Source organism: Meles meles, chromosome 18 (genome assembly GCF_922984935.1).
Source record: "Meles meles chromosome 18, mMelMel3.1 paternal haplotype, whole genome shotgun sequence".
Classification (NCBI taxonomy): Eukaryota; Metazoa; Chordata; class Mammalia; order Carnivora; family Mustelidae; genus Meles; species Meles meles.
The window spans coordinates 58,479,261-58,503,954 of NC_060083.1; the positions used below are offsets into that span (position 1 = coordinate 58,479,261).

Here is a 24,694-nt window from a genome sequence, read left to right on the forward strand (position 1 = left end):
TCCTACACAAATGCCTTGGATGGAGAGCATCTTCAGTCGTTCACTAGTATCTCTTCTGGTTAAATCTTCCAAAGGGTCTCCCTCCAATGCTATGGAATCCTGCTACAAAACTTCCTGTGGACAGATGTTGGGTCCTTCCTTGAACAAGTTCTAACCCCATTCCAAAAGAAACCGAAGGGTTTTTTCTTAGATTCCCCATGTTTTACATTCGGAATCCTTCCATCTTTAGTAGGATGGCTCAGTGCCAGTTCAGTGACTCAGAGCAAAGACAGGGAATATCATACTCACTTCTGTTTTGTGCCTTGAAGGCCCTCTGGCGCATACACTGTTGTAACTAAAGCAGCTCTAAGAGGAACACACCTTGCCCCTCGACCACACTTCACCTTCAACACAGTACCTCCCCTATAATCAGGGGTGACGGGGCCCAGGCTCCCCTCTGGTTATGCCTTTAAGACCACACGGCTTTCTAGGTGCTATCAGCCGTTGTCGCTCTCCTCCAGTCCATCTGCCACCTTTGGTAGCAAGGTCAAAAGACTGCTGGTCAGTGCAGGCTGCCCTTCCTCTTGCAAGTTTTTCCTACAGGATGTAAGCCTTGTTAGGTCACATGCCTCTGCTAGGAACACTTGCTTACCAGAACCTTCCCAGGTTATCTCATTATAATCATTCTCATTGTAATCCTGAGGTTTGTGAATGAGAAAAGGCAAATCCTAAGGCAGTGAACAAGTAGTCTAAAACTAGCAAGTCAGTGCTCAGAGAGAGTAAAGGGGCAGGCAGACGAGGTCCTCTGACTTGAAGGGCAATAGAATGCCTTCTATCACCTCACCTTATTCTTTTTTTTTTTTTTTTAAGATTTTTACTTATTTATTTGACAGAGAGAGAGATCACAAGTAGGCAGAGAGGCAGGCAGAGAGAGAGGGAAAGCAAGCTCCCCACTCAGCAGAGTCTGATGCGGGGCTCAATCCCAGGACCCTGATATCATGACCTGGGCCAAAGGCAGAGGCTTAACCCACTGAGCCACCCAGGCGCCCCTACTGTTTTTTTTTAAGTCATCTCTACACCCAATGTGGGGCTCAAACTTGTGACCCCGAGATACGAAGTCACATGCTGTCTACCCATTGGGTCAGCTGGGTGCCTGCACCTCACCTCACCTTATACCTCCTGTGTTTGTTGCCACTGCTCTGGAGACGGGCTAGCCAGTATCAACAGCAGGAATTTCTTAAATGAAATGATGGAATTGAAGTAGTTTTCCGTGTTCAAATACAAAGCTGTAACTGTTTTAAGTCTGTAACAAAATTTCGTTTTACACATTTATGCTGAGCAACTGCGGCACAGAAAAGGAGATCCCCGCCTGCCCCTTGCCTTGCTGTTGCATCTGCAATTTGGGCCATCTGTCCCTGTGACCGACTTACGGACAAACACAAGGGGGCACTGCTTAGGAACCAGTGGTTTGAAAGCAAAGAGGAAGTTCAAGGGAATCAGATGATTCCTCTTAACATATTCCAGCGAAATGCATGGTCGTCAGCCCTAACTGTGATTTGGTAAGATTTCAGCAGCCCAGGGCACCTGGGCTGCTCAGGTCATGATCCCAGGGTCCTGGTTCAAGCCCCACTTCAGGCTCCCTGATGAGCAGGGAGCCTGCTTCTCCTCCCCCCCCCCCCCGCCCCCCCGCTTGTGTTCCCTCTCTTGCTGTGTCTCTGTCAAATAAATAAAATCTTAAAAAAAAAAAAAAAAATTTTCAGCAGCCCCGGGGGCTACCTGGCTCCTACATACCCTAACCGTTAGGTGACGAGGCCCGCACACGGCTGCAGGCTCAGCTTTCCATCTTAACAAAAAGTCCACCTGCAGTGGCGGCATCCCCGAGTCGTAATTCTCCCAGCTGCAAAGGAGCAGACACACAGCACCGCATCCGTTATTTTTAATGTCCAGCGTTTATAATACGAGGGCCAGAGCTCTCTCCCCACCTCAAGTTTATAAGTTTTCAATTGGCTTGTGAGGCCAATAGGGATACTTCTTCTTGTCTAATTTGGTTTCTGGGAAGGCTTCATTCAGGTCCTCAATGGTCATCTGATCAAACGGAATTATGTTCCTTAGCTTCTCCAGCTGGAAAGAGGGGGATTGTGTTAAGGTAAACGGGGTCACAGAGATGCAAAAAAGAATCCAAGGTAGGTTACTGCCACTAGGTGACAGATGCGTGGTCATGAGGGGGAGAAACATCTTACAACCAAAGGCCAAGGCTGATCCTTACCTGTTTTTCGTATTCCACAATCCTGGCCTTTGAGACAGACAAAAACTCAGCACAATTTTTCACCTTAAAGAGAAGAGAGACATTCTGTTTTGAAACCAAGTTGTACTGTCCTGACCCTGAGGCTCCCAAAACAGAAGTCCCAGAGCCCACCTTGCTTTCCCACTCTGTATGGAGAACTCCTGGTTGCCCTGATGCCTGGGAGGTCCTTGCTTTGTGAGGCAAATGACAGCTTTTCCTGAATTCACAAAGAGCCCCCTACAGGAGAACTAGCTAATGACAGCAGGACCAGGGTTTGTCATTGTCAGCAAGTTGCTCAGCTAGACAACCTACAAAATGCCTGTGTTTCACAGGGGCCGGAGAGTGAATGTCAGGACAAGCCGCCTGACCACCTAGCCAGACTTCCCTTTGGTGGAGCCACCTGGCTTCCCACATGTGGCTTTCAGACTTTCAAGCAAATGGTTAGGTGTCTGAATACTACCTTGGATAATTTCCCTACCCAATTCTGCCTCCTTAATTGTTTTTAACAGCATTGTTGAACTGTAAGTGGCCTACAATAAGGAGCAAATACTGAAAAAATGCTACTGGAGAAGTTCTGATATATGTACCCACCTGTGAAACCATCCCCACCAAGACAGTGAACAAATTTATCAGCCCCCTGCCTCCCATTCCCGGGCAACAACTCAAGCACTGCCGCCATAGATTACTTGCACTTTCTAGAGTTTTATTTCATTGCTCCTCTTAATTCCCTCTACCTTAACCTAACTTCTAAGAAATATAGAGCCATTAGGAAATACAGTTTTAGAATAAAAAGTCTCAACTACTTACATCTTCTTTTTCTTCAGCGTCCACCTGAACAGTGTATTTATCCTCTGGCACAGGAATCTTCAGGGCATTGAACTGCAAACACAGGGACAGTTGTTATTAATATACCTGGGAGTCCAAAGAAAGGGCTCCAAGACCCCCATCCTTACAGATAAAAACACACTCTCTATCCCGAGAGGAAACCAGTATGCATCTGAAGTGTTGCAGTGGAAAGAGTATTAGCCTGAAAACAGGAGCTGAAGGTTCTTAGTCTTGTCACTAACTGGACAATTCTTTATTACCATGAATTTTAGTTTCTTCATCTGAATAGGACAGGTGGAACAGGGGACCTAAAAATGGCCTCCTAGAAACTTGTAGTTCTGAAGAAACTGATTTCTCTTTCAAATGAAACCCTAATGGACTAATTGGCAGAAGTAACGTTTATAGAACGGTGACAAAGATGGGTCTCCTTAGAAGACTGCTTGGCCCTATGGCCCCAGCACAGAGCACTATACCAGGCACAGAGTAGGCCTTCGAAAAGTCATCTGTCCAGTGAATAAATAAATTGTGGATGCTGAGGTTCAACATGTCAATGTCAGAGGAGGCTAGGTGGATGAGAAATTTAGCCAAAAGACACAGTAAAAAGTGAGAAGAGAAAGGAAGAAAACAGTGAAAGGGTAGAAAAGATGTCAGGGAGACAGGTGAGGGGCTAAAAAAATAATTGAGGAAGTGTTGGAATGGAAACACTTAAATCCACAGCCCTCTGCCTCCCTGATTAATAACATAGACTGTTTCTTTGGATAAGAAACTTGCTAGGTGAAGACCCTGAATTCTCTGCACATATTTACCATCTACCTACACCCGTCTTTCCCGAACTTCCTTTGGGCTCGGACTGCTAACAGCACCCTTGTTTCCATGCTGTCATCCTGCATCTCTAACTAGCTACGGTTCTGCTCCGCACTCACAAGCCACACTACGAGACCAGTACTTTAGTTCCCTGAGTCTCACCTTCTTCTCAAAGTCATCTACCAAGCCAGCCTTCGCCACATTGGCCTTGTAGTAAGCCCAGTCGATAGTAGGGGGTTTCTCAGGGAGAGTAGCCAACCTGCTCACATGGAAAAGCAGAAGTTAAAATTGGTCTATGAGCAACAGAAAATTCACACAGTACATTCCTTATTGCTATGGCCTAGAGTTATCATCATAGCTTTCTCTAGGAGGGAGATCATAAGAATGCCAAAAAACTACTTTCATTTGGAAACATGCATGCTTTAAACAAAACAAAAAAAAAAAAAAAAAAGGATTTATTTATTTATTTTAGAGAGAGAACGCGTCTTCGAGTAGGGAGAAGAACAGAGGGAGAGAATCTCAAGCAGTCTCCTGCTGAGCACGGACCTGACCTGGAACTCATGAGATTGTGACCTGAGCCGAAACCAAGAGTCAGAAGCTTAACTGACTGAGCCACCCAGGCACCCCTATGTGTGGATTTCCATATAGCAGAAGAATATCAGAAATTGGTATGTAATTCCAAATCAGTGTTTTGCTTCCACATTTAGTAGCAAGTTAAGCAGGTCCCTCTTAGAATGGTACTGACTTGGAGGTAAGTGTCTCATTCCAAGATTTCAGGGAGTTAGCAATGGCCTTCTGGTTTCGGGGTATGATCTCTCCAAAAGCTACCCAGTCAATGGTTTTTAGAGCAAGTTTTCGCCCAGCCATCTTGAGATCCTGCAAAATAAAACAGGTCAGATCAGAACAGGGCTTTTACAGAGAATCCTTTAAAAGGCACCTTAGAAACATGCAAACCTTTAAGAAATAGATCAGTATCCTGACAGCTTGAGGAGTACCTTTATTAACTAAAGGAATCAGGAATACTAAAAAAGGACAGTTTGGCTTTTCAAATTCAAGGGATGCAACAACCAGGCATTGAGCTACATCATTTCCTCCAAGATTGTCCCCCTCTATTCCCCAACTCCTACTCATCCTTAAAAGCCCAGTTTTCTAGTGTCTGCTCTTCATGTACCTTTGGAAATATTGCTAACTTAATACACACTGCATAAAAGCAATCATTTAAATACATTTCCATTCCGACTGCATGCGTTTTATTCAGATGCTCCAGGGCACAGAACTTAACACAGACACACGTTTCAACAAAGCTTAAATAGAGCAGATCCTAGGCCAGAATTTCCTCACCTCAAAAATGGGGATAATACCAGCCCTGCTTACCCTCAGAAGGCTGCTAAAAGACCAGTGAAATTGTGCACATCAATCTGCCCTAGTCTTACCAAGCTGAAGGAGCTCTCTACTCACTCCCTATCTGACCGGTAATACCTGCACCTTCCCGTTCAGATCTGATCGTCCCCTGCAGCACTAGCATGTACCCTGTGTATTCTAGTAATACCCTTAACAGAGGTTTTCAATATATATTTGAACGTGAGAGAAGGTGCCAAGTGGTTACAGCCATTTTTTTTTAAACTAAGAAAATGGCAAAATAGTCAAAGTACATTTAAGACCCGTGCCAGACATCAGGAGAAAGACTGAAATGCCAAAGGCCTTTCTTTGCAAACTATGGGGTGGATCACAGCGGAGATGCAAGAAATCCTCCCCAGGATCTTAAAACGGAACTGGTCCAACACCTGCCTCTTGCTTTCCTTCCCTCTCAGCAACAGCTTGTTTCCAGGAGTGGAGGTGACGGGCAGGTGACTTTCGCTTTAAGAAATCTCAACACCCAGCGTGGGTTTCAAACTTGCAACCCAGAGATCAAGAGTCCCATGTTCCACCGACTGAGCCAGCCAGGCACCCCTGCAGGTGACTTTTAAAGACACCAAAGAAATAAACGCCCTTACAGAGACTTTCCCAAGCACCAGTGCAGGGAGGCTTCCGAAATGATGGGATTTTTGTTTTTTGTATGTTGCTGAATCCCCAGCGCACAGGAGGGACTCGGTGAGTATCTGTGGAAAGGATACGCGAACCCTGCGCTTGAGAAGCTCTGAGCGCTCCACACGCTCCGACGCTGGAACCCTCAGGATGAGACCGAGTGTCCCTCACTAAAGTTAACACTATCTCGGGGTAACATTTCCCCAGCCCCCACACCGGACTGCCGAAGTCGGCCGCGCTGGGGGCGGACCGAACGAGACGAGGCTTGTGGAAGCACCTCGGTCAGAGGCGGCGAGGGTCACAGCCCGGCGACATCGCGCGGGGGAGGGGAGAGAAGGGAGCGCCGAGCAGAGCGGTGGCGGCGGCAGAAGCTACACCCGGGCGCTCTGCCAGCAGGCCAACCACAAGGCCCGGCCTCCTCGTCAAGGGTGCGAAAAGGGTCGCCACGAGGTCTGGAGGGGGCAAAACAGGGCAGCCCGCCGGCATCGGGCCCGGCGTCCCCAAACCCCACTCACCTTCACCTACCCCGGCCGCCCAGAGTCCACAGCAGCCAGGAACGGAACTGGATCACCGGAAAGCCTTCCCTGAGCCAACCCCAAAGCTGAAGGGGCGGGCCTTGTTTCTCAGGGCAGCCCGTAGAAATGGAGGCTGGTTCCGGAAGTCCCGCCCCCGGGGGCGGGTGCAGCACCTCCCCCTCACGGGTCCCCGGGCGCTGGTTGGGGGCGCTCCCGTCCCTCTCCTCCGGCCCCACCCCCGCCGATGGGCCGGCCCGGCTCTCCCTGCCGAGAGATGGGCCGGCCCGGCGGCGCGCGGGCAGCGGCGGCGGCGGCGGCCCAAGATGGCGGAGCTGCAGCTGGACCCGGCGATGGCGGGGCTGGGAGGGGGTGGCGGGAGCGGGCTGGGCGACGGGGGCGGCCCGGGCCGCGGGCCCCCCAGCCCTCGCCCCGTCGGCCCCACGCCCCGGGGACACGGCCGCCCGCCCGCCGCTGCCGCGCCGCCGCTGGAGCCGGGTCCCGGACCTCCAGAGCGGGCAGGGGGCGGCGGTGCGGCCCGCTGGGTCCGACTGAACGTGGGCGGCACCTACTTCGTGACCACCAGACAGACCCTAGGCCGGGAGCCCAAGTCTTTCCTGTGTCGCCTCTGCTGCCAGGAGGACCCGGAGCTGGACTCGGACAAGGTGCGCCCCGCCCTCGGGCGCGCCCCCGGCCATCGAACCCCCTTCGTGCCTCCTAGCTCGTCCCCAGATTCCTGCGACACGCTCCCCACAGGCGGGCTTTTCGGGCCGGAACCCCCTCCTAACCCTTCCCCCGCCAGGCTGCCCCGGGGGCTGTTCTCCCCCATCCTCAGTCGCACTCCGGCTTTCTCTCTGACCCCGCCCTTCGCTCTCAGCTACTCATTGCCCACACAATGCCCACCCGCACCCACGAGAACCCACTCCACACCCCTTCTCCGTATTCCTCTCTGTGCCTCTCATAACCAGCCCCTCGGATCTGCATGAGTTTTCCCTTGGCTCCTCGTCAGCCCCTCACTGCCTGTGCCAGATGCGTTCAGAACTGGGTCAGGGTGAGCGAAGGCATCTTTGTAGCTTTCTCAGACTTCCTCTTGGACCCCTCTGCCAAGTTGGGTGAAAGCCTGGGTCTGACAGCTGCAGGAAGTGCTTCTCGTGATAGCACACTTCTTTCCTGTGGTCCTGGGCCCTGAGCTCGCATCTGGCAACAGTCGCTGCTCTAGGAGCACGTTAGAGCTCCGATCCATGCCTTGGAAAGAGATTGCCAGTTGCCAGTGCAAACCTAAGCCGACTGGTTAAGGCCATCGGAAAATGCAAACTGAAGGGTGCTGTTCAGTAAGATGCGTGGCTCCTAACCAGAAGCTGAGAGGTGACGGGACCCTTCCTACCCGTTTCCAGTTTGAAGTGTTGTTTCTTACCTTTACACATTGATCACTTAGTAAGGTGTTGACCATAGCTTACCCCGCCTTCCATACAGCACTCAGCTAGTTACACTGAAAGAGAGTTAGGTTTGGGTACAGATTGGCTGTTTTATTTATGCACCATCTACCTCTTCTCTAATCTCAGATCGATAGAAACCTGTCCTGCCCTAACTTTAAAGAAATTCCAAAACCTTTGCTTGTAAAGGAATTATTTTTATCTACCCTAAATCTCTCTTTTTGCAATAGAAGCCAGTTTCTTCTTGTTCCTTTTACTGTAAAGATGAGTAGGATTAAAGCTGCTCAGCGCCAAGTCCCGGCGGTGCCAAGCTTCCTCTGGGCACAGAACTGGGGTGTGTGAGTTAAAGCTGGCAATGCAGACTCCCACTGATGTTGGCCTTGAGCTCAGGAGTATTGCCAACTATACAGAGGTTTTCTTAGAATTAGGAATGTGATTTGGGGGCAGTAGAGCAGTCAGAATGTCCATCTCAAGCAGAGATTTAATAATCAAACTATGGCATTTTCTCCCCCTTACTTTGTAACAGATATCCCATAAAAGAATGGTGGTAATTGTGTCCCAGTAAAGATTTTAGAAGTTCGAGTAAACGCCTGGATGATGGGACTAGGCATCTGTAACACCCGACCTGAAATGATCTCAGAGTACAAGATACAAAAAGATAGCCTTCTTGCCAGTAGTTTGTGATAAGCAACATCTAGCAACACTTGCCCTTTCACCAAAGAATTGTGACAGAGAGGCTGAAGCCCTGCCGGGACTTAGTCTGAAATCTCCAGAGTGATACCTTTGTGTTTGGTTGGCAGGACGAGACAGGGGCCTATCTGATTGACAGAGATCCCACCTACTTTGGTCCTATCCTAAACTACCTCCGCCATGGGAAACTCATCATTACGAAGGAGCTGGCGGAAGAAGGTAAGAACAGTGTCTGAACTGGGCATTTTCAAAATTTGGGCTCTATCTTTAAAGCGGTTTCACAGATTTGAATTTTTTTTTTTTTTTTTAAGATTTTTATTTTGACAGAGACAGAGCGAGAGGAGGAACACAAGCAGGGAGAGTGGGAGAGGGAGAAGCAGGCTTTCCTCTGAGCAGGGAACCTGATGCAGGGGCTTGATCCCAGGACCCCGGGATCCTGACCTGAGCTGAAGACGGATACTTAATGACTGAGCCACCCAGGCGCTCCCAAATTTGAGTATTTTTTTTTTGGAGATTTTCATCGAGTTCATGTGCAGGTGTAGTAAAGGTTTATGGAAGTGAGCAGGGAGTCTCTAGTTACCTAGTCTTATCTGAGGCGGTCTTGCTTAAGGGGTCCCCACTGGGCTCTGTTCAGCCTCCTTAATGAGAAGGAAAAGAGCTCAGCTTTACAGATAGCTTCGGGAGCATTCTCCAAACCTGCAGAATTGTCAGGATCCGTTTTTACTTTTACTTATGTGCTTGGAAGCAGTGAAGGTCCGTAGCCCGGAGCCTCACATCTCTGACATTAATTATTTATTTTTTTCAATTTTACTTGCAGCTATAAAACATAATAAAGGCTTGGCCTCATTTCTTTTAAGACTGGTCTCATGCTTCCTTGTAAATTTTTGCAGCTGACCTAATTCGTTCTCCAGTCCGTTGTCAGGTGTATCATCAGTTGCCTCATCTTTTTGGTTTGTAGGGCATCTGGACTGTTAAGTGGGTCTAGACATCTTTCTAAAAGGTTTGCCGTGGCCTCACCAAAGGCATTCAGTAGAAGATTGGGGCCTATCCCTAAGTCCAGGGCACCCTGACCTAGAAGCTTTAGCTCTGAGTAAGAAGGCTGTAATGGCCATGCTAATTAATGAAGTGGCCGCAAAACACATTGGTTTCAACCCTCTGTGCTCGCTCGCTCTTTAACATTTCAAAAGCATGCAGAGGGGCGCCTGGGTGGCTCAGTGGGTTAAAGCCTCTGCCTTCAGCTCAGGTCATGATCCCAGGGTCCTGGGATCGAGCCCCGCATTGGGCTCTCTGCTCGGCAGGGAGCCTGCTTCCTCCTCTCTCTCTCTGCCTGCCTCTCTGTCTACTTGTAATCTCTGTCTGTTAAATAAAATAGATAAAATCTTTAAAAAAAAAAAGAAAGAGTTCAAAAGCATGCAGAAATAATGGGAATAATACAATAAATTCTGTGCACCCACCATCCAGCTTTAATAATCCCTACCTCAGGGGCTCCTGGGTGGCTCAGTGGGTTAGGGCCTCTGCCTTCGGCTCAGGTCATGTTCCCAGGGTCCTGGGATCGAGCCCCGCATTGGGCTCTCTGCTTGGCGGGGAGCCTGCTTCCTCCTTTCTCTCTCTCTCTGCCTGCCTCTCTCCCTACTTGTGATCTCTGTCTGTCAAATAAATAAATAAAAATCTTTTAAAAAAAATAAATAATAATAATCCCAACCTCACGGATAATCTAATTTCTTGAAAAGAGGAGTCTTCAGCATCTTTTCTGAAGTCTTTAAAAAAATTGTTTTCTATTGAAATATTTTCAAACTCAGGGGCACCTGGGTGGCTCAGTGGGTTAAAGCCTCTGCCTTCGGCTCAGATCATGATCCCAGGGTCCTGGGATCGAGCCCCGCATCAGGCTCCCTGCTCGGCGGGGAGCCTGCTTCCCTTCCTCTCTCTCTGCCTGCCTCTCTGCCTGCTTGTGATCTCTGTCTGTCAAATAAATAAAGAAAGAAAATCTTTAAAAAATATATATATATTTTCAAACTCAGAGGAAAGGGCCAGAACAGCACAAAGAACTCCCAGATTCATCAATTTTTTAGCATTTTTTTGGTCATGCTTGTGTTATCATCCATTCTCTCTCCCCGCTCCTGTCCTTCCTCCCTTCCCCACCACAGTTTTTACTTCTGAACTATTTTTTTTTTAAGATTTTATTTATTTATTTCATAGAGAGAAAGATCACAAGTAGGCAGAGAGGCAGGCGGGGGGGGGGGAAGCAGGCTCCCTGCTGAGCAGAGAGCCTGATGCGGGGCTCGATCCCAGGACCTGGGATCATGAACTGAGCCGAAGGCAGAGGCTTTAACCCGCTGAGCCACCCAGTTGCCCACTTCTGAACTATTTAGACTAAACCACAGAATCACCCCTTAGTTCTTCACCTGTATTTCCTAAGAACAAGGGTACAGTATAGTTCAGGAAATTTCATATTGATAAATATTTCTATCTATAGCTTATATTCTAATTTTATCAGTTGCTCCAGTAATGTTTTTTAAAGCAAGTGTTTTTGTCTGATACCAGATCACACATCCCACTTAGTTGTCCTGTCCAAGGCCTTTGATTTTATTTAGCACGGCATTCTTTCAGTAACTGCCTTTTATGTTCAAATAATAAGCATCCTATTAAATCTGGTCCACATTAATTTATACACGCACACACATTATACACACTTACCCAGACAGACTGGGTAAGCATTGCAAGCTCAGGAGTTCTCCAATGTGACCAGTTCCAGGAAATAAGTGACATATGGGAAAGGTGTCTTGCAGCTAATGGGCAGGTGCAGGGAGAGTCAAGGTGGGTGCCAAGTAGGAAACTGCAGGGGTGAAACAGAATGAACAGAGCAGATCCAGAGCTTGACTCACTCACTTTGAGGAGAAGGAAATGGGTACACCTAAACAGCAAAGAAACTTTTCCCAGCGTGAAGGAGAGAGACCAGGCTCTCTCCTAAGCAGTTCTTGGGGCCCCTGGGTGGCTCAGTGGGTTAAGCCTCTGCCTTTGGCTCAGGTCATGGTGTCAGGGTCCTAGGATCGAGCCCCATAGTGGGCTTTCTGCTCAGTGGGGAGCCTGCTTACCCCTGTCTCTTCCTGCCTCTCTGCCTACTTGTGATCTCTCTCTCTCTGTCTCTGTCAAATAAATAAATCTAAAGAAAGAAAGAAAAAGAAAAATGCAGTACTTAGCAAGCATGCAAACTTCAGCTCTTGCTGTTTTCTGGGGAATGCACACACATCTCTAACTACAGTTTGGTCCTTGGCCTAGGTGTTCTGGAAGAAGCGGAGTTTTACAACATTGCATCTCTTGTGCGGCTGGTTAAGGAACGGATACGGGACAATGAGAACAGAACTTCTCAGGTAATGGGTTTTGAACTCTTTTTTTTTTTTCCCCAGATTTTATTTATTTATTAATTTGAGAGAGTGAAAGTATGAGAGGGAGAAGGTCAGAGGGAGAGGCAGACTCCCCGCTGAGCAGGGACCCCCCTCCCCCCCACCATGTGGGGCTCTATCCCCCCGACTCCAGGATCATGACCTGAGCCAGAGGCGGTCGCTCAACCAACTGAGCCACCCAGGCACCTTTTTTTTTTTTTTTTTTTAAATAAGATTTTATTTTTAATCTCTTCACCCAGCATGGGGCTCAAACTCAGAACCCCAAGATCAAGAGTCCACCATCAACAGCTCCACCAACTGAGCCAGCCAGGCGCCCCGCGGGTTTTGAACTCTTAAATGGAAAAGGTCTCCATGGCTCTTTGTTGCTGTCTGGGTGAGATTTGAAAAGGGTCGTGTGCTGTCAGGCAAGAGCTACCGCTCCCCTTAAAGCTGGAGGTCCGTGTGGAACACGGTCCATGCCCCAGACAGACGGCGCATTCGCTGCTGGGCTTGTTCAGAACAAGTAAACAGAAGAAGACATAACAAAACAAAACAGCCCTCCTGTCCCTTTAAGAGAGCGAGCGCTTGTGGCTGCTCACCGTTTGGCAGCAAGTCCATGGCACTTGAGGTCCCTAACCTTGTTCTCAAAGGCAGAGTATCTGTCTCCCTCCACATAAGGGCCCAGCAAGCTCTTGCTTCCACCTGTTGGCCACTATTAGGACTAGACTTTTTAAAAGTGTGATCACGTCCCATTCAGCTCCCTATAGCCACGTGAAACCAGTCTCGCACTCTAGACTTTAGGAGCTACTTATGAATAATGCTTCTGAGGAAATAATCAAAGGCTTTTCTGTTAATTATGAAGTCTGGGCTTTTATATTAACTCAGTAGACAGAATAACAACAACAACAAAACCCACACAATTTGCCACCAGTTTGAGAAGACAGTAAGGCACACACCACTTATTTCACACCATGTCACCCATCACATGTCATAAGTAGCCACAGTGGCATCTTTTAGGCCCTTGAGATTCTCTGGCTCCTAGGAGAGGGTCTGTGCCCTCTAGAAGCTTGAAGTCTAGCGGGGAAAACAGACGTTCCCTTTCCTGTATAGGCTCTATTTTAAGAAGGTACAGCTGTAGTGACAGAGGGCAGCATTGGACTCCACTGTGACCATCTGCCTTGTAGCCTGACTTGCCTCTTATCCCATCAGCTCCCAGTGATGGATGCTTTCCTGAGATCCAGTCTATTGCAGTGTAGAATTTTCCCGTGATTCAGAAGGCAATGTTTCTTTTCAAAAGTCAGAACAAAACAAATAGTAAAAAAATATTTCCTCTCTATGTCCTATCTTAGACATCATATATCCAAATTTTCTGGGTTTTGGTTTTTTTTCTGGTTCTAAATGGAGTTATCTGATGGGGGAACTGATATCTACGACAAAAAATGATCTTTCTTCACTTTATCTGTAGGAGTTTGCAAAGGTGGAAAGAAGAGCTTACTTGGTTTTCTTCCTTCTGGCCAACGTCTGAAAACCTTTCTAATGTTCAAAAATGAATTTATAATTGGTTTGCAATTTACCATATGAAATATGGCCCCAATCTCGATGCCATCTCGGATTATAATGTATGTGGCATCTTTCTCTATTGTAGATACTTAATAGCTAGATGTTCTGGAAACCTAGCTTTGTCCTCAATTTTCCACATTCTGAAAAAACTTTTGATTGCTTAGTGTAAATTTTGATGGTACCATGAATTATGTAATTTGAAGCCATTCAGCCCTGAATGTTCTCAGTTCTTTGCCATTAGCTAAGTCCTTAAGAGCATTGTAAGATTTGTTTGATGACAGCGATTAAGTTAATTAGTCCTCTAGGTTCTGAAGGCTTGTGGGTATAGACCCACTTGGAAGCTTTTGTGTTCTAGGGATGGCAAGGCCTTTTTGATGCTAATTGATCTTTCCATCTGTCCTTTTTATTTAGTGAAACTCTGAGCAGTGGATTTGATATTGTTCAAAAACACCCTCTTTTGCATGTATCACAGCTCTAAGGCAAAATTGGCCGTGTGTGTATTTTTGTGACTGTCCCTTCAAACACGTTACCTCCTTTAACTTGCCGATTTTTTTCTTAAGATTTTTTTTTTTAAAGATTTTATTTATTTACTTGACAGACAGAGATCACAAGCAAGCAGAGAGGCAGGCAGAGAGAAAGGGGAAGCAGGCTCCCCGCCGAGCAGAGAGCCCGATATGGGACTGGATCCCAGGACCCTGAGATCATGACCTGAGCCAAAGGCAGAGGCTTTAACCCACTGAGCCACCCAGGCGCCCCTTAAGATTTTATTTTTTTTTTTTTTTAAAGATTTTATTTATTTATTTGACAGAGAGAGAGGTCACAAGTAGGCAGAGAGGCAGGCAAGGAGAGAGGAGGAAGCAGGCTCCCCACTGAGCAGAGAGCCTGATGCAGGGCTCAATCCCAGGACCCTGAGACCATGACCTGAGCCGAAGGCAGCGGCTTAATCCACTGAGCCACCCAGGCGCTCCAAGATTTTATTTTTAAGTAATCTGTATACCCAACATGGGGCTGGAACTCACAACCCCAAGATCAAGAGCCACACGCCCCTCCCACTGAGCCAGGCAGGCGCCCCTCACTTGTCTCTATTTCAGGCAGACACACATGACCGGGAATCAGGCCGAGTCCAAGATATGGGTGTCCCACCCCACCTTTTAGTGACTTCTCATTTCTCTATGAGTGGCTGCCACTACTCTGCTACTTTGCTGTCTCTGACATTTTTTGTTAGGTCATTAATCTTAGTGCGTGTGAGAACACCTGTGGTTTACTTTGGAAGAGAAAAATAAAGAGGTAACATCTTAAATAACCTCGGGCTTTGATCGTTGGGGCTAGTATCGTAGATCTTTGGTGATACTCTGAGTTTTAGAACATAAAACACTTGGTGGTTTCCAAAATGTGTGCTCAGAGATCATTGAAATCTTCCCGAGATTTGCTCTCCATTTTATGTGGAGGGAATGTTTTCCTTGGTGCCTCGTGTAACAATAGTTGCATTCGGTCCAGAAGGGGAGACCATGAAAGAAAGAGCTCAGCATTGTTGGCAGACCAGCCCGGGCCCTGGTGCTGCCTCCATCCCAACAAGCACCGCCTGACTCAGGCAAGACACACCAGTGTCCCGCAGAAGACGGGAGCAAAGGGGGAAGCCACTCAGGGCTTGGAGCACTCCCTAATCCGGAGCTGCTTTTGTTGAGCCAGTATTTCCCCAGCAGCGGGTTCTTTCGAACAAATTTTCCAGAGAACTGAAGCCCAGTCATCCTTTTGAAAAAGCACCAAAGCCAAATTTCCATTATTCTTAAGGAAACCGTCCGTATTTTCTTTCTTTCTTTTCTAAAGATTTTATTTATTTATTTGACAGAGATCACAAGTAGGTAGAGAGACAGGTGGAGTAGGGGCAGGAGGAAGCAGGCCCCTGCTGAGCAGAGAGCCCGATATGGGACTGGATCCTAGGACCCTGAGATCATGACCTGAGCAGAAGGCAGAGGCTTAACCCATTGAACCACGCATTGACCCCCCCCCCCCCGGCCCCCGGTCCATATTTTCTTGAAATCCCGTGAATATAACCAGTCCCTCCATGACGGAGCATCATTGTTCTGAGCTTCCGTTGCTGTTTGCGCTCTATCAAATGCGTCATGTCCTTCGGGACGGGCAGCGGATGTGCAGCTGTTGGACCCAACACTGAATGGTCCGAAATTGACAAACACTGAGTCTCCCTGTGCGCCTCCAGTCGTCCTTGTGTGAACAGGAGCTTTCATCTGGGGAGCATGCTTCCCTGCAGCAACCCTCGCCCTTACCTGACTTTGGCATTTTTTTTTTTTAAAGATTGATTGATTTGAAAGAGAGACACACACAGAACAGAGGGAGAGTGAGAGAGAGAAGCAGACTACCCACTGAGCAGAGCACCCGACATGGGGCTTGATCCCAGGACCTGAGCCAAAGGCAGATGCTTAACCAACTGAGCCACCCAGGCACCCCCTGACTTTGGCTCCTAAAGCTCACAGCCAAGTCCTAAGGGAGGGGTTCTCCTGTGGATAAAGCGTAGGGGCCTTAGTGCCGCAACTTTGGGGCATCTAGCCTTTTCGCTTCTGGTTCTAACTTCTGTTCCAGAGTGGCGTGGGCTAACAAGTGACTTCTGTCTGAATCTGACACCACCTGGGTGTCCAGCAGTTCGTCCTATCCTGACAGTAACTAATGTGTAGTCATGGTTTCTACAGGTTTCAGGGCTCAGCCCCCTGCTTCAGACGCCAGTTCCACATCCCAGGTCCCCATGCTTCCTGCACTTCTGTCCATCGTGGCTACACATTGAGGGGTTCCCATGACATCCCCCCTTTGGGTTCAGCAATTTACTAGAACAACTAGAACCCAGGAAGATGCTCTACTTACTATTACAGTTTATCTCTAGGAGACAGAGGACAGCCAGATGGAGAGAGACTGGGGTGAGGTCCAAGCGCAGGAGCCTTCATGCCTGTGGAGTTGGGATGTACCACTTGCCCGGCACCTGCTTATGGTTGCCAACTTGGAAGCTCCCTGAACCCCAGTGTTCGAGGGTTTTTAAGGATGTTTCATTATGTACACATGACTAATTAGATTAAATCATTGGTCGTTGGTAATCGAATTCAGTCTTCAGCCCCTCTCTCTCCCGCCAAGGTCAGAGGTCGGCAAGTTAGGACGTCCTAACCTTCTAATGGTGCTTGGCCTTTCTGGGGACCAGTCATTAGCACAGACAAGATACTTTCATCCCTCAGGAAATTCCAAGGGTTTTAGGAACTCTGTGCTAGGAACCAGGAACAAAGAGCAAATACCCATTTTTTAGTATATACTTCTGTGACGGGAGTGCTACTATTTAACTCTGAACACTTTCACTCTTAGGCATCATCAGCAGAAGGTAAGTGTTTTAAACATTGGTATATCCTGGGATCCTGTTTAATACATTATTCCCATAATAAGATTTCATTGAATAAACCAAATGGTCTGCATTTTCAGTATGTATGTCAGATATGAACCAATTAAGATGATGAGGTGACTTTCTTGTTCGAAGTGATTTTACTCTATTTTCTACTCCGGGAAATGGATGAAATCTAAGCACATAACTCATTTCTCTGAGCTTCAGAATTATTGGACCCACAGATTCCATAGCCTTGGGCCTTTTTTTTTCTTTCTTTCCTTGGATAAGTTTTTATTGAAAAACGACATTGCTGCTTGTCAGAGGGGCTTGTGTGGGGCTGTCCAGAAAAAAAGTCCAAGCACGCTCCTTTTCAGTGGTCAGTTTTGGGAAGAGCCACACCAGGGCAGCTGCAAACTGTCGTGTCTTCGAGATTGTTCTTCAAAGTCTGTTGTTGTCGCAGGGCCCCGTGAAGCACGTGTACAGAGTCCTGCAGTGCCAGGAGGAGGAGCTTACGCAGATGGTCTCCACTATGTCTGATGGGTGGAAATTTGAACAGGTATGTTTCCCAGGAGGCCACGTGCTTCAAACCGTCGCCAGCTGTAGGCAGCTCCTAACCTCAGGGGTCCATCGGGCCAGGTGGGAACCTGTTCAGAAACGTAGGAAAGAGCCACTGGGTGTGGATGATGTGCTCAGTCATACAGGATGAGTTGGGAGACTTGAGAGTAGTATCACGTCTCCCAACTTCACATCCAAGTTTCAGTTTGATTGTGCTTGCTTAGGGAGGGAGCCAGCCAGCCAGCTCGCTTAGGCCTGAAAGTGCCTCTCTGGGGTTTTTTCTTAAGTGCTCAGTTGACATATTATAGAATAACTACCAAAAGGAGGCTAGGATTCAGCGATAGCCCTTCCTTTCTTCGCCCCGGGGGTGAGAATGCTGTCGTTCCAAACATGTGTAATCCATCTGGAAGGGCACGGGCGGGTGTGATGGAAAAGGGGTCAGGTGTGGTGAGAAGTGTGGCTTTGCCATTCCCCATTGGTCTGGGCATTTCTGTTCCTTTAGCTTTGTGTCGTGGAGGAAGTACCCAGACAAAGCCACACGGTCAGCGTTGGACTGTTCTCTCCATTAGATGGCAGAATTGTTCAGCTCATCTGTTGCCTTCGCCACAGGGAGGCTGGGCGCCAACAGAATGAACATGTTACCGAACAGAATGATCCTGTTACCATTTTGTGGGGATCAGGCCTGTTTTCAGGCAGACTTTTGAGGAGTCAGTTGAAGGGTCACCAGAAACTCACCTTCTCAACTAGCTGCTGGGCTGCTAAGAGCACTGTGTTACAGATCGAACATACAGGTGTCTCTGCCTTCAGAGCTGATGCAGGATCCTTCCTCACGCTTGCCTGCATTGCCGAGTCCACTCTGCCTGTGTATGTCGGCCTGATTCTTAGCCAGGTGGGGCCTGCAAGATGTTGCCATACTTCCACCCCACAAGTATTTTCCCTGCTATGTGTTTTTTCTTTTTCAAGATTTTATTTTTAATTTCTGTGCCCAGCATGGGGCTGGAACTCGGGATCCCGAACTCAAGAGTTGCATGCTTCTCCTGCTGAGCCAACCAGACACCCCTCCCTGGAATAAGTTTTAAGCAAAGACTGTTTTGGTTTTTTTTTTTTAGATTTTTTATTTATTTGACTGAGAGAGAGAGGCAGCGAGAGAGGGAATACAAGCAGGGGGAGTGGAGAGGGAAAAGTAGGCTTCCCGCTGAGTGGGGAGCCCAGTGCGGGGCTGGATCCCCGGACTCTGGGATCATGACCTGAGCAGAAAGCAGATGCTTAACCAAGTGGTGCCCTTTTAAGTATTCTTTATGAAAGCGGTGAATCATTATGAATCTTTTTGTCATCTTGTTAATGTTTGGGGGGCAGACAAGGCATGCTTGTACGAACTCTATTATATGGATGAGGAAGTTAAAGCCCATTCATAGAGCGAGTCAGTCGTGTTCTTCTGACATGAGGCCCTACATGCTTGCCCAGATGACCTTACCCTTTGGCTTCGTTTTTCCGTGAGCATGTGTATTGTCTACTTAGAATTGAATCCTGAATTCAATTCGCTAAAAAGGTTAAAGGTCCCAGCAGCTTATGGCTTATGGTAACTCTTCAGTGATTCACTCAGTGCTTTCCAGAGCCTTCTGAGTACCAGTCTCCAGTCTAGGACTTCTGCCTGAAGATGAGCCAGCTCTGTGTAGGCGTTTGGCTGAAGCAAGTGTCCATTCTCATTCACACAAACATTCTCTTTCACCTCAGTGTTTGCTAGAAGGAGTATGATCGTGGTAATCCTAGTTGCTGCCTTTGGGATTGTTTCAAGTGCTTGGGTGGGGAGACAGTGGCAGCGCCCATACTGTTCTTCTCTAGGGAAGGCTTGTTGAGGATGTGCTGGTGATGACTGACATCCAGATGTGCCCTCGAGCCTTGATAGTCCCAGAAAGGCTCATCTACGAGAGGCAAAACTACACAGTTGGGGCAGGAGGAGGGTTGGATGCGTGTGGCACTTTGGCACCTGACGGTGACTGTTCGCCCTATTCTTGTTCTATCAGCTCATCAGCATCGGCTCTTCCTATAACTACGGAAATGAGGATCAGGCAGAATTCCTCTGTGTCGTCTCCAGAGAGCTAAATAACTCTACCAACGGCGTTGTCATAGAGCCCAGTGAAAAGGCAAAGGTAAGAAATGGTGTCACCAGAATTTTGTCTCTGACTCGTCTGTTCCCAGCCCCTTAGGGGGCTCTGCCTGAACCAATTGTTGCTTGAGGTTTCTTCCGTTTCCTTCTGAAGCTAGCTTTGCATTTTGCCTTCATTTTGGTTTTCGACTGTTATAATTTAAATCAGGATTTATGGAGCAGTGGCTGAGGGAAACAGGTACTGAAATAGGGTGGACTCACATACCCTCTATCAAATCAGTGAAAAAAATCTTATTGCCACCAATTACAACAACGTGAGAATTCTGAAACTCAAAATTGGAAAATATTCTGTGTTGATTCTTTGAAACTGTACTCTCCTTTTTGCTGCCTCAAGAGCAAAGGTATTTGGTTACCTCTGTGACCTCCTCACCTTTAGTCACTGGGAAATTGTGCAATTACCTCACACAGTCTCCCTAAGTCAGCAGCCCGTGGTGCGTCTGAACCATTTCCTTTAGCATCTACAGCACTCGGGGCCCCACGGTGCTGAGCAAGTCTTTTACAACTGAAGTGCTTCAAGGGGGTCGGGACTGCAGCCCTGCCTTGCCTCCTGGTTCAACAGGGACTGTCGTGCTGCTCGCGGGGGTCCAGCAGAAAGCAGCTGCGGGTCCCTTTTCCCTCAGCAGTCTGCTTAGCAGCCTCAGCCTCAAAGCAAGTCTGCTCCAGGGTCCAAGCCTCAGCCCTCTCCCCCGTCTTCCCCTTGCAGATTCTTCAGGAGAGAGGATCTCGGATGTAAATTCCAGATCCTTAACCGTCAGGAGAGCAACCCGGCAGAGCACCTCGTGACGTTAAATCTTGCTTCTGTACAGTAACCAACCGAGCTGCTGCAAAGCAAAGCTGAGCCTGGCCCCCCAGTGGAGAAGTGTTCTGGTCAAAACCAAAGGAACCCCTGCCCCCTCCCACAGGACCCTGAAGACAGACGCGACTCCCGGCTGCAGAATACCTTTTCAGAAACCTGCTTTTGTTTTCTTAGCCAGTGTTGTGACAAGTCTTGAGAACCGCAGCTGGGCCGGGTTCCCAGTTGGAGCCCTTATGGGCACCTGGGGGAAGGGAAGAGGAAGGCCTGGCTCCTTGTACACGCCCGTACTTCAGGGAAGCCACGGCAAATGAAGGAGGGTCGTCCCTGAGCTGTGCCATGATTTCGCCCGAGTGCCGCGTTGGAAGCCGCTTTGTAACACTATCTTTCCCTCCTTCTCTGCACCCCAGACTAGTGCAGCAGATGCTAAGGACTGTAGCTTCAGTCCGTCAAGTTGAGTTTAGGTTTTGGATAAAGGATGGCGTTGCCAGAATAACCCCCCCGCCCCATTCCTGTGAACAAAACCCCTTTGAGGACGCGGGTGATGGGGTGTTCTTGGTTATGGGCAGAGGTTGGGGATCGCTGCTCTGGGTTTGGGGCACTTAGCCGCCACCGTGTCCATCCCTGCCTCATTTGCGTCTAGCAACCGTGACTCTCCAGTAGCTTACTTTCATCCCAGGAGGAGGTCTGAGGCAGGTGGCATGCCGCACTCTTGGACAGACAGATGGGAGCGTCAGGTAGCCGGTCTGTAGCCTTCACTCACCTCCATTGGCTCGTCTTCCTTCTCTGACTTCTGAAACTGGACCGAAGATAAAAGGGACTTGGGATCCTCTGATGGCTTGGGATGGGGACAGCATTTCTTTGAAAGTTGCCAAATGTGTTACATCGTAGTATCCAAAAGTGTTATTTCTTCTGTGATTGTCTCTTGGAAATGCCTTGACTGAACATTTAGTATTTATTTGTGTCTCTTCTTGATTTCTGACCATGCCTGGCAGGTGTGTCCGTGCCCCCACATCACCCCCGGTAGAGTGTGTGTGTTTGCTGGGCAGGCCAAGGACACCCCCCACCCCCCCGTTAGCATCACTTCTTTCTTCAGAGTGTCCGGTCACGGAGAATCAAATGCTTGTTTGACCGCGGAGGGGAGTAAAGCCCTCCTTCGGGCTGGGACCACAGAGCTCGTAGCTGGATCGTCTTGGTGAACAGTCATCGCATGCAAAGGGCCAGAGAATCCTAGTTTTTCCCTAGATGACTTTCCTGGTATGGCAATGGCCCAGAGAAGGGGAAGGTGCCATGGACACTCCATCCGGAACGGCGACCTCCTGCCAGTCGCTCCTGGCTTCCTCCACAGCTGAGGTTCTGTCCCCTCCACAGCTCAGCGGCTTCCTAGGTGGGTCTGGCGCTGCGATTTTTGGAAGTGACGTACAGGCTGTGCCAAATATCTTTTGAGCTTGTGACATGTGCCCACGTGCAGATGGCGTGACTCTTCTTCAGGATTCTCGCTTTGACCTTATCTGTGTGTGGATGTGGAGCAGGATAGAAATGTGCGCCCAGGGGTGTGTGCTGATACGGGAGCGTGCTTGTGGACGTCGGCGCCTCAGAACTCTGGCCTGTGCCCACGATTCCTGCAGCCAGAAAATGTTACAGGAACTTCTACCTACAGTAAAAGCTGTCACCTTTCAAAAAGGTCGCAGATACCCTGTCATCTTTCAGGAAAAAAAAACAAGATTTGAATGTGTCAAGGAAAAGCTGCTCTGACCAGAAGAGGACAGAGGACTTTGGAAGAGGCGCTCTTTGGCCAATTCAAAAAAGTAAAATTTGACTCAAAGGAGGGAAAGCAGCTTCCTTCGGGGCCTGGAGCCCAGTCAGATTTGCTTTCCCAGGGCATGCCTGGTGGTCGGCCAAGCTCCCAGGCCTCCTGGAAGGGGTGAAGCAAGGTGGACCAGAAGGCAGAGGAGAGCAGGCCCCTCAGAAACGACCATTTCTCCGAGTCCCACGGTGGATCCTGCGGAAAGACTGCTGAGCGCCGCACTCAGCAGAGAAACCAACAGCAGTGACCGCCGCCCTCCTGCAGGGCTGGCTTTCGTGGGGGTCCCCTCCTCATGGCAGCCTAATGACGGTTGTTCCAGTACTCCTGAAGCTGAGGATGATTCATTTCTTGAGGTTTCTGGAAAAGTATTCCCCCGTGCCCTTTATGAACCGAGTCAGTATTTTTTCCTGAAAGCCTTCTCCCCCCTCCTGGGAGAGTCCGGCTGGTGACTTCGGAGAGAGGTCTGGCCATCGGTTTGGGGGTGTCACATGGCCAGTGACCCACATTCTCTCCAGCCGCCCAAGGCTGCGGGGTGGGGAGTGTCTTCCTTCTTCATTCTGTGCCCAGGCCCAGCTCACGAAGCAGCCTGGCTTCTCCCAGGAGACGCCATCACCGCGCGCTTCTGTCTTTCCCTCAGAACCTGCTTTCTTCTTGGCAGTGCGGCGTGGCCCAACCTCCTCTAGAGCGACTTTGTTTCTGCAGTCTTAACTGGTCTCAGGGGTGTCCGCGAGGTGTAGGGGAGGAAGGGACAGAGATGCGGGGGGGGGGGGGGGCTGAGAGGACACCCACACCCTCCAGCATGGCCTTTGACCCAGAGGTTAGGTCACCTGTCACCTGTGGGTGCCGTTTGTTACTATTTGTGTATTTGAATCGAGTCTGAAATGCTGTGACTTTTTTTTTTTTTTTTTTTTTTTTGTCAATAAAGACATGAAACAAACTTTGCATCTTCTTGGTTTCCCATCACAACTGACGATCCTCAGGCTGTTTTCAGGAGATGAATTTGACTACCAGGGCCTCTTACAAAGTCCTCATTTCTCTTGCTGCTGAAGCCGCCTGAGGGGGTGTTGGGCCTTCTTCCTCCTCAGGACGGGGAGAGGGGGGAAACAGGAGGTGGGGACAGAGGGGCTCCCCACCAGCGAGCTGGGCGGGGGAAGAGTGTGAGACCATTTTTAAGGGGAAAGAAGCCTTTCCGGAAGCACAAGTGGCCGGGTGCCCGTTTGCTCTGCACGGTAGAGGAGGAGGAATAAATGTGGCGTGAGACAGGTAACCAGCAGGCCGAGTATCGGTCATTTGAGGCACCAGGCAGGGTGTGGGACCCTCAGAAGGCATTAGATTGCCCCCCCATAGGGTGCTTACAGTTGGGGAGACGTGTAGGCACAAAGGCAGCAGACAGGGTATGTGTTTGTCGCGGCCCAGGGTCCGGTGGCAGACAGACCACAGCAGCTGTTAACACGTGGTAAGAAGAGGAAAGGGCCCGAGCGACACTGAGGTGTCACAGACGTAGGGACTGCCGGACACGGTTACTGCTCCCAGGGCAGGGGAGCAAAGGGAGGAACTTGGGGCTGTGACAATGTAGAGGCTTGCCGGAGGGGCTGTCTTCCCGCGGCGGAGATGCTGCCCTCTCGGGGGGCTCGGGGAGGCTGGTTCTCCGACCACGCTGCTGGGACCAGCTGTCGCTGCCAGAGCGAAGCTGTGCTGCTGTGGTTTCTCTGCTAACAGGAAAGGGCACGTCCCTTCTTTTTTGCCTCCAGCCTGGCAGGCTCTCTCCCTCTCCCATTCCCCGTGGGTGAACCTGTCCAGGAATGAGCTGGTAAAGACGAATCGTGCTTGGCAGCTTCCCAGCCCCGGGGCACGGGGAGAGTCCCGAGGGCGGGTGGGTTCTGCCGCCTCTGGCAGCTCAGTATCCGGGGCTTCGCCGCGTACGTGACCCTAAACCAGTAAGAACAACTCTTTGTCTCTACGTAACACGGTACAGCCGCTCTACGCAAAGGTGACCTTGCCCTCTCCGCAGCGTGAAACAATGTTAACACTCAGTGTTCCCACATCTGAGAGACCGTGACACCTTTTCTGGGCCAGATTAACGACTCAAATTGGCATGGTGAGTTAGACGACAGACACCTAGGTCATGATCGGCAGGCCAGGCCACATGGTCGCTTGGCGTCCCATGGTTAGGTACCTGATCTCAAAAGGAGAAGGTTATCAGCCAAAGAAGCCATGGCTGTTTTTCAAAACCCTGGAGTTCTGCACGGTAATTCTCCAGTCAGGGCTCGCGGGACGCTCCATACAGCATTAGCATTTGCAATAGATGGTTTGTCTGTTGCTGAATCCTACTCAGTCATAAAGCCCAGGTGATGGCCCAGAGCTAAATTTGTAATAAGAATCACACCACACGGATTTTCATCAGTCAAGCTTTCCCTTAGAACTTCTACAATTCCGGGGCGCCTGGGTGGCTCAGTGGGTTAAAGCCTCTGCCTTCGGCTCAGGTCATGATCCCAGCGTCCTGG

The 24,694-nt window shown here is 49.2% G+C and overlaps 2 protein-coding genes across 2 annotated transcripts; one reads left to right on the forward strand and one right to left on the reverse strand.

The window, feature by feature from the left end:
- Positions 1–1,899: 1,899 nt before the first annotated feature.
- Positions 1,900–6,500, reverse strand: ATP5PD (ATP synthase peripheral stalk subunit d). The gene is made up of 6 exons (XM_045986554.1): positions 6,433–6,500; positions 4,638–4,768; positions 4,055–4,151; positions 3,071–3,142; positions 2,246–2,308; positions 1,900–2,100 (listed from the first exon to the last, which is right to left on the reverse strand). Exons 2-6 carry the CDS (start codon positions 4,757–4,759, stop codon positions 1,969–1,971), a joined length of 486 nt encoding a protein of 161 aa, XP_045842510.1. The 5' UTR covers positions 4,760–4,768; positions 6,433–6,500; the 3' UTR covers positions 1,900–1,968.
- Positions 6,501–6,709: 209 nt separating this feature from the next.
- On the forward strand, positions 6,710–23,127 carry KCTD2 (potassium channel tetramerization domain containing 2). Its single transcript, XM_045986551.1, has 6 exons — positions 6,710–7,094; positions 8,663–8,771; positions 11,829–11,920; positions 17,329–17,424; positions 19,448–19,573; positions 20,294–23,127. The coding sequence occupies exons 1-6, from the start codon at positions 6,756–6,758 to the stop codon at positions 20,321–20,323; spliced, it is 792 nt and encodes a 263-aa protein (XP_045842507.1). The 5' UTR covers positions 6,710–6,755; the 3' UTR covers positions 20,324–23,127.
- Positions 23,128–24,694: the final 1,567 nt, after the last annotated feature.

Bases quoted from the DNA above. Each gene is read 5' to 3' on its own strand.
- KCTD2 (XM_045986551.1), top strand. From the start codon at position 6,756: ATGGCGGAGCTGCAGCTGGACCCGGCGATGGCGGGGCTGGGAGGGGGT. The intron at 8,772-11,828 runs GTAAGAACAGTG...TCCTTGGCCTAG, and splicing joins GAAGGAGCTGGCGGAAGAAG to GTGTTCTGGAAGAAGCGGAG. The intron at 17,425-19,447 runs GTATGTTTCCCA...TTGTTCTATCAG, and splicing joins ATGGGTGGAAATTTGAACAG to CTCATCAGCATCGGCTCTTC.
- ATP5PD (XM_045986554.1), bottom strand. From the start codon at position 4,759: ATGGCTGGGCGAAAACTTGCTCTAAAAACCATTGACTGGGTAGCTTTT. The intron at 3,143-4,054 runs GTGAGACTCAGG...CTGTGTTTGCAG, and splicing joins TAGATGACTTTGAGAAGAAG to TTCAATGCCCTGAAGATTCC. The intron at 2,309-3,070 runs GTAAGTAGTTGA...CTTCTCTTTAAG, and splicing joins ACGCTGAAGAAAAAGAAGAT to GTGAAAAATTGTGCTGAGTT.